Source organism: Dermacentor variabilis, chromosome 10 (genome assembly GCF_050947875.1).
Source record: "Dermacentor variabilis isolate Ectoservices chromosome 10, ASM5094787v1, whole genome shotgun sequence".
Taxonomy (NCBI): domain Eukaryota; kingdom Metazoa; phylum Arthropoda; class Arachnida; order Ixodida; family Ixodidae; genus Dermacentor; species Dermacentor variabilis.
In genome coordinates, this window is record NC_134577.1 from 115618252 (window position 1) to 115627741 (window position 9490).

Below are 9490 nucleotides of genomic sequence, written 5' to 3' on the forward strand. Positions count from 1 at the left end.
TTCAATGACAAACTTGTAGCTGCAGTCTTTCTCGATTTAAAAAAGGCTTTCGATACGGTCGACCATTCCATCCTTTTGTACAAGCTAAAACACTACGGTCTTCGGGAATGGATTTTCGATTTGTTTTCTAGTTACTTCAATGAACGTCATCAGATAGTTGTCATAAATAATATCTCATTGTCACCACAACGTTCATGCAGGCGTGCCCCAAGGGTCTGTTTTGGGACCGATGCCTTTTTCTATATATGTTTACGACCTTCCACGTGTCTTAAGATTCGGGGAAATGCTGATGTATGCAAACGTCACTGCTATAGTAATTACAGGCAATAGCATTGAGGAAATACATTGAGGAAATCCAAAGCAAACATAGATTTGGCAAACGTCTCTAAATGGTTTTCAGCCAACAAGCTTACTGTAAATGTCAAGAAAACAAAATATACTATATTTCACTCCCGCAGAAAACAAGTAGATGCCAACTTTGTAAATATTAGTATTGACAACCCTCTACTAGAATATACTCCGTGTTTTAAATATCTTGGCGTAATCTTTGATAGAAACCTGCACTGGCAAGACCATTTCTTAGCAGTCGGGGCGAAGGTAGCATCGGGGTTCTATAAACTGCTTCAAGCACGTGACTTTTTTGACATTACGTATTTTATATTTCTCCTTTATCCACAGTCATCTCTCATAATGTCTGGAATCATGGGGATGGACCTACAATAGTTATCTCCAGCCGATCAGAAAATTGCAGAAACGATCATTACGAATCATAACGCAATCTAAGCAGGATCACCCCAGCAACCCATTATTCCACGATCTACGGATATTACCCTTCGATATTACGCCTCCTAAAAACAGCAACTGTCGTAAAGAGTATCGTAAGAAACAACCACCCCTTCCATATGTACCTCTTCCATACATCATCGCGTACTACCAGAAATGTATTATTAGGCAACTTTAATCTACCTCCCACGCACAACGCTTATGGAGAACGACGGCTCTCTTTCATTGGTGTTCAGATGTGGAACACTCTTCCACAACAAATAAAATACGCTCAAAATTTTGCACTTACAGCTAAAAAATTCTTTCAGCGCATGCATTAAACATGTTAAGAGACATCTATCTGCTGTTTGCCATCTCATTTATTATTGTAATATAACATGCACAATGTTTTCGAATTGAAGCAACTGCTTCTTGTTATGCTTTCTTTTTGTCATTTGTATTATGTATATATCCCCCTCATCACTTTTTCAAGTTTTTATTGTGCATGTGACAAAGTATCTGCATTATAGAATTTCATTTCTTGGACCCATAACTAGCCTACGGCTAGGGTCCAAACAGTACTGGACACACTTTGTGTTTTCATGGATAAATAAAGAATTTGAATTTGAAAAACAGTCACTGTAAAGTGCTTAAACGTATATGTAATAAGATTATGGCAATGACTAATGACGTATACTAAGAAATGAAAGATCCATTGCAGAAGGCTAATATATATATATATATATATATATATATATATATATACTAAATATGTCAGCACTACAGCCGTGACAGAGCCCTTGCAACCCAAGGGCCTGGAGCCACATCCTATGCAGAAACACTAGCAACATCCTCTGGAGAGAGGATGCGCTATGAATTTCTTGGGCTAATAACATGGAACACAACATTCAAGAAACTTAGAACTGTTTTCTGGTGTCAAAAAACGTTTCTGCAACAAGAAATATTACCAGATAGAGAAGCATGCCTCACTCATCGCAAAATGCCATTTTGCCTTGCAGTCTTATGAAAGCTTTGTTTTCCGATTCTCACAGTGCATGGGATCTGCATAATTTTAATGGAAGCTCGTCAGTCGATCTGCCCACACAATATGATATCTACGTTTGTTGTGTGTGCAGTGTATCTCAACTTTTTGGATATACATATACCAGCGACCTGTGCACTAACCATGAATTAGTAAAAAACAACCTGCAAGAAGCGACCATGCGAACTTCAGTGCATGCACACAACATCTAGTGAGGCAGGCAGCAATGAACATATCGTCGGAACTATACTCAAACGGCGTGACTGATACAAGGACACACAGGAACACAAATACCACAGAACAAGCGTCAATTGCCAACTGATATTTGATAGAGTCATCAGAAAAGAAATTGTATTTTTGCATGATGGACTATGAAAGTGTCATGTATATGTCTATTTGCATGCATGCCTATTCTGGGATGGCTATATAAAGGCTCGCATTCCTAAAATAAAGATCCAGTTGGCAATCAGCGCTTGTTATGTGGTATTTGTGTCTCTTTGTGTCCTTGTATCAGTTGCACTGTTTCAGTATAGCTCTGAACACAAACCAACTAGACCTCACCAAGATATTACTAATATCAGGTGGGCCGAGTTGTGAATGTGCCCACTATAATGGGATTTCATCTAGCCGTGTGATTAAAGCTTCCAAGTGTGAATGTGCCTTTGAGATTTGCTGCATAAAGCTTGCATAATGGATGGCACTGCGCAAAGCACAAGTCTGCTTCAAATTTGTTTCATCAGATGGTAAGAAAGCCCATTAGCATTGTTTTTTCAGTGTTGTTCTACTTGCACCACGGTTTTCTCAAACCTTTACACAAGCATTGAGAGGGAAGTCCTAAAGAACAGGTACACTCTATAGGTACACTGAAAATATGCGCGTCTGTAATTGCTGCTTGCAGCAGTTGAATTAAGGATACCAAACAGCCACAGGGAATCTACTATGTTGGCATTTTCAAATCCCCTGATTCTTCCCTGGCAGTCTGTGACATTGGCGGTTTAGGTGCAATAAATGGACTACAGCTTCCAAAATTACCGTACTGGGCCCGTAACTTTGAACTACTAGCAGCAACACATCAGTGAGTTGGAATACACTACCATATTCAAATGAATCATGCATGTGTTCCATGCATGTTCAAACCTTGAATTGTAGCGCGAAGTGAACACGGACACAGAAAGGAGCAGACAGGACGAGCGCTGTCCTGTCTGCTCCTTTCTGTGTATGTGTTCACTTCGCGCTACAATCCAAGATCATGTTACCGTACCAACTCGCCCAACTTTCTATTCTTTTGCATTACATGTTCAAACCACCTGGCCAAGCTCACGCCCACAAAACGAAAAGGAAACTATAATTTGTAGATGTGCAGGTTTAGTTGAAACCATTGCTTCCTTCTTCCATATACCACTATGTTCACCCTAACTCCTGCAGGTACTGTTTTTTGCAATTCACACAACTTAGACAACATTTCCTGCTTTAACGGGGGATGATAAGCACATATGGGACGTCAGATATTTTTGTCATTTCCTCAAGTACCGCTAAACCATTTTTTTAAATTGCAGGTGCCTAGCAAAGGAATTCCTCATTACACATACCAAATTTACCTTCAAAATTGTTCTCTTCAAAATAAATTTTTTGACTTTGACATCCCTGTAAAGGGCAACTTGTCAAGAAAATTTTTAAAATTAAAATTGTGTAGAAACTCCTCTGGTAGTTGTCCAAGCATGCATAAGCGTTGTGCCAGTTGCTCAGCTCTGTGCAGCCCGGCGTCATTATTAATGTTATGAAACTTGATCCAACCATTGTAAACCCTTATCAACATTCATCGGTTGTTCGCTTATCATGTTCGATAGCGAACATGACAAGGCAGGTTCAATTAGATAAGAGTTCATTACAGCACTCAAACCCATGCCCATTGATCTTAATTAAGGTGAGGTTAAGGCATTCGAACCCTCGACCTTAGGTGGGAGTTGAACCCACAAGCTTGACTGTTAATTAAGGTGAATTATGGTTAATTTAGAGAAGCTGTTGCAAAAAACACGACTATATTTGCTGAGGAACGTATGCAATGCTTTACTGATGGCTCAGGTACTTGTTTTGAGCTTGTTATTTATTGAAACATCAGCTGTTTTGTGTGTTGTATGGGTGATTTCAATGAATGTATGCACTGTGCGCTTCACTTTGCCAAGTGCTTGTAGCCTCTGCCTTACGTGGGTATGAGACATTGCTGAAGGGATTACGAGCCATTCGTTGTCTTTTGTGACATATTTCTTGTTGGATAGGCACGGAAATGCTTATGCATTTAAAATCTAATTTAAGTAACACAATTGTCCAAGTTCACTAGATGCATCAGATAGTTTACAACAATTGGGCAGAACCTTGAACTTAAAATTTTGTTAGTTGCAGAAATAATGCTTCTTTTGTAGGCAAATACCGTGTTTTCCAGAAATAATGTTTAAATGTTCAGTTGAGAACCACCAGGCCCATTCTCCAAGGACATAATTTTCTACATAATCTAACACTCATTCCATTACAAATTCCTTTCTGACAATTTCTCTACCTTTTTTCTTTCAATTGCTTTAAAGTAATTGAGCAAAACCGCAGCAAACATTGTGGGGCTTGCCCTCATGAGCATGGCTTCACCCTGTTGACAGAGGGTAGCATAAAAATTTCTTCAGAATGTGCACTTTTTCTTCGGCTCTGATGAAGCTTCTTTTGTGGCAAGTTTGGGCACTTGGCATGCGCCACTCGAGACAGCATTTCTTGGACACCAACTTGGGTCACTGGCTATGTGCCACTGCACATGTGCTGCTCCTTAACGACAAAAAAATTGCCGCAGAACCCATGTGACAACGACAAGTCACAATAATGTGTTAGCAGTGACTCACTACAGTTACGCAATTTGTTGTCACCATCAAAACAAATTAAGCATGAGGCATGCACTGCAATGGGACTACTCTTTCACACTACCCTAAGAACACTTGGCGCCATCTAGTGCTGCTGCAGTGAAGCCTGTGCGTGGCCTCCAAAATGCACAGTGTGTTGGTGCGTGTGAATGCTGAGCAACGCATCATGTGGCAACTGAGCTCTTTTGTCGTGCTTATTTCTGGGCAGGCTGCGTCATCTAGTGGCACTACTGAGAAGTCTGTGTGTGGCCTCTGAGATGAGAAACGTGGCATGCAAGTGCTTGTGAAAGCTGAGAATTGTTTTCTTGCTAGCTGCACACTTCGTGGCACACACTCAGTGGCTCAAGTTGGCGGGAGGTTCATAGAAGAGCAACGCATACCCAGTGCATTCATGCTGCAGCTCACTAAAACGTTGGCACGAAAGGCGTTCTTTGAAAAGCGGCACATAACCAGTGCATTTCTGGCGCAGCCTGCTAACGCGTCGGATTGCTGTTATCTTTTTCATCCCTGTAGAGTGGCACACACCTACTGGCACATACCCCGTGAGTCGAGTTGGCATCAAAGAGGTCCAATGAAGACGAGCCCAGACCGACTGGCACATACCTAGGGCTCAAAGTCGGCATCAAAGAGTTTCTTCGAACAGTGTCACCTACCCAGTCCCACATCTACAGTTACCCATGTCAGGTTCATTGAAGGGCAGCACATGTGTACACTCTGTCACATGCTCAGTGACCCAAAGTTGGTCTGGTGGTTGGTTTCAAACCCTGCTACCTCAGCACAGCAGCTCAAATGGTTAGATAGATGGATAGATATATAGGCAGATAGATTCACACTTAACACCTTAGCACGTAAGTACTTCTTGTTGGGCCAGTAGGTACCGCATACCTATTAGAAGGGGGTCGCTAATTGACATGTATGTGGACGAAGAAGACAGGACGAGTGCCATCATGTCTCCTTCATTTGTGTGTATGTTGATTAGCGCCCTTCTAATAATGTATTGTCAACTCACAACCTTGTCTAAACACACCGATCTGTTCAAAATGGCCGCTTTTCAATGGCTAACAAACTTTGTCGCTTGGCACGGCACGTGCCTGCATGCATCGGAAATTTCATGAATGTTATCCATACATACATACATACATACATACATACATACATACATACATACATACATACATACATACATACATACATACATACATACATACATAGATAGATAGATAGATAGATAGATAGATAGATAGATAGATAGATAGATAGATAGATAGATAGATAGATAGATAGATAGATAGATAGATAGATATCTTTCAAAAAGTGCGTGAAGTACCCCAAGAATGCAAATGCATTAAAAGGTGCTCGCTGGAATCAAACCTGCGCCCATGTGCGGACTTTGCAGCATTGCCGCTAGCTGGCACAGCGTGTGCAGTGGGAAGTGTGAGATCCCAGCTGCATAGACATTTCGGCCTTAGCAATATGAATTGTCATTACATTGCTTCAGTGCTAACTGCATTAATGTGGATAATCCATCCTGAGATGGGTTCTGCCTAAACTTTTTTCCCTTAATTTTTCCAAGACTTGGGAATTCTTTGATAATTTCAGGTTTTCCAGGTTTTTCCTGATGGTAAACACCTTAAGACACTGAGTAGGGCATTTTTTCCTTTCTGCCCTGAAGCTAATTGCCGGTAGTTTAGTGAAACTGACGAGCTAATTGTGTGGCTAAGAGCTGCGATTTTGTAGCAATGCCTTTTCCCAATGCTAAATGTGAACAGCGCCAAAAGGCATTAGCATCGGGAAAAGGCATCGCTATAAAATCCCAGCCCAGCTTTTCTAAAGCAAATTGCAGCATCCACTGTCAATCAGCGTTCACTGGCAAGCGGTGAGCTAGCGTGCGTCTCTGCCGATAATTCGGGTAAGTATCGCAAGACTGCTCTGCTTGTATCACTTGTTGGTTACTTGCCTATTCTTAACACCTTGACATTTTAGTGACACTTTTTGCCCTTGTCTTGGCATTTGTACCTTTCTTTTTGTAATGAATGAAGAATGAAATAAATAGAATGTAAAGCCCTGAACAACACATAATTTTCATGTTCACTGCACAATTTTGGTGTCAAGTTTTCGTCAACTAATCTGTGCACAAAATTCGATGGCTGGTGCAGTAACAGTTAAAACCCAGTGAAATGGACAGATAGATGTGCTGCCTTCAAATGCTGCAGTTGAGGTAAACTGTGCAAGAACTACCAGAGGTGCTTTGCCGCAGGCATTGAGATCACTGTAGCCACCTACTGCCCCAGGCCACACAGTCATAAAAATTTTTCTGCGACTTTCTCCTCACATTCACTTTGTCTAATGTACTGGGTGGGATCATGACCCGAATAATGATGGGTTACTGCAAACTAGCAAGTGCACCGTGATGAGAGTGCTAGTATGATAGGGACCACAGCTGGTGCCATGGCATAGGTATCAAGCTGTACCAAAAGCTTTAAAAGGACAACAATGGGGAAATAGAGTTGAGCACCTCTAAAACGAAATGGCTTGTATAACAAATAAATAATTATTTCCCACTTCTATTGTGACATGCATTATGCATGATTTTAACAAGAGAGTGACCTGTATAACAAACGATTTCGTAGGCACCAAGCACTTCATTATAAAGGTGTTCCACTGTATTACACTGGCTATGTCGGGCCAATTGACTTACTAAGACTGGCGCATGTGAACTATTACACAATCTAGGTCATGTGACCTACCCAACATTGGTGCTTCCTTTCAAATAGGTTGCGCTCATGGAAAGTATAAGGTAGCACAGAAGGAGAAAATCTGCAGTAAGGTATGGTAGGGCTAGTAATGTTTGGCGTTCAAACAAGTGATGTCTTTAAAAGTCACGTTTCGACACGGGGACCTGTATTCGCCCTAACGTAGACAATTTGAACTGTTGGCTCCAGAGACGCGTCTTGTTTGACCGCTGCCCATGAGGCCACCATCTGCCTGTTACTTAGCCTTGACTCACGGACTTTGGTGAACTCGGAGACGACGGCGTTGAGCAGGTGCTCGGACATGGACGCCAGCTGAAGCAGGAAGGGGATGGTGGCAAGCTGCTCGCGCGTCGGGTTCGCGGCGAAGCTCTCCTGCATGAGCGCCACGAGCGCGCGCCGAATGTCGGCCGCGTGCTGTCCGGCCAGGTGGCCCAGGATGCCGACGACCGAGGCGAGCTTGGGCACGTTCCTCTCGACGGCGCCCATCGCCTCGTCCTCGTGGCTGATGAAGTCCTTGAGGCCGCAGGCGAGCACGCGCGTGATGACCGTGTGCGGGAAGCAAGAGCCTATGTGCGCCACCACCCAGTCGAAGTGCGGCGAGTGCTGCACCGACGTCTCGAGCAGCGTGTCGATGCACTTGTCCGGGTTGGTGTCGATCAGCGTCGACAGGCACTGGGTCGTCAGGTCGATCAGCGTGCGCGTCGGCGGGCACGCCATCCACATCTGCAACACCTCGGGCAGGCTGGACGAGTAGTGGACGATGCGACGGTCGGCGTACTTTCGCGTCAGGTGGCCGAGCAGCTCCAGCGACCAGCTCGATATGATAGGCGCCCAAGCACCCAGGTTGCTCTTGATGAAGCCGGATAGAACTCGCTGCACCTCTTCGACGGCCACGTCGCGTTCTTCGAGCTCGACGGGCACGCCGGTCTCCTCGGAGTCGAGCCGCATGATGTGCCGGTTGACGGCGTCGTCGAAGAGGTTGTGCATGTACTCGAGCACGGCCTCGCGCGCCACGGGCAGTGTCTTGAGCAGCCGTATCGCCGCCTTGGCCACATCCGAACCTCGAACCTTGCTGTCGTAGCTAGAGGTGCCCGCGAGAAAAAGACGCAAGTCGTTGAGCGCGTCGGCCGCCGCATTGTTGCTGTCAGCGTGCGAATGCATCACGCTTGCCATGCTCCGTTCTCAGTTTGCTACAAACCGACCAGGTGAGTGCATGGCGTGATAGGCGCAAGGTGGAGTGGAACTCGTGTAATGTAGTCTCCGGACCCGCACACTTTCCAACCAACGCGAAACTAGATGCCAAAAAACAGATCACTGCGGCCTATTCAAACAGCAAAAGCAGGCGAAAGTATAGCGAAAGCTTCGAAGCATCCTCCACGATTCTCCATGGTACCAGTGTTGCCAGGTTGGACAAGGCGGCGTGGCCCAAAGCTAGAGAAATAGTAGCCTAACTATAGCGAAACACAAAAAAGAGCGAAACAAATTTGTAGCCAAATATAGCCATTTATATTTGCAGGGTTATTTGTATAAACATTTTCACATTCTACTACGGGAATCCCTTTTCGCACAAACCGTCGTAACAAAATGTCCTTGACGCTGTGACGTATTAGAGGCAAGGAGTTACGGAGTCGCCATCTGTCGGAAGCGCCTTCCTTGCTTCGTATGAGGGATCACGCGGCGCGCTCCTCAAAGGTTTCGCTTACGGCGCTCAATAAAAACACCACGCTGCAGCCCTCCTGGACATTTATGAAGGTACACTCAAAACGAGGGAAGTGTTTGACTGTCGATATAATAATCTTCGGCAAGCTGAAAGCACAGAATCGTTTACAGACCCAATCTATTTACCGAATACGTACAGTGAACGCCAATGCGCGCGGTCGCCGCGATGTGGTCTCCCGAATCGGCTTCTTACGTGAAAGGTAGGCAAACGCTGAGAGTAAAGTATGTGAAATGTGTTCTTATAGTGGGCTGTCTGTATAACCAAATGTGGCATAACAGAAGCCTCAATGCAGAGATCGCACGGGTTCGCAGCG

General features: G+C 44.2%; 1 protein-coding gene across 2 annotated transcripts in view; it reads right to left on the reverse strand.

Annotated features, from left to right (window-relative positions):
* omd (integrator complex subunit 5 omd) overlaps positions 1–8855 on the reverse strand; it is an 87647-nt gene extending 78792 nt beyond the window's left edge. For both annotated transcript variants that reach the window (XM_075673303.1, XM_075673302.1), the window contains exon 1: positions 7712–8855. In XM_075673303.1, coding sequence (XP_075529418.1) covers positions 7712–8630 — 919 coding nt within the window. In that variant the 5' untranslated portion in view covers positions 8631–8855. The remainder of the gene's footprint in view (positions 1–7711) is intronic.
* Between the last annotated feature and the right edge of the window lie 635 nt (positions 8856–9490).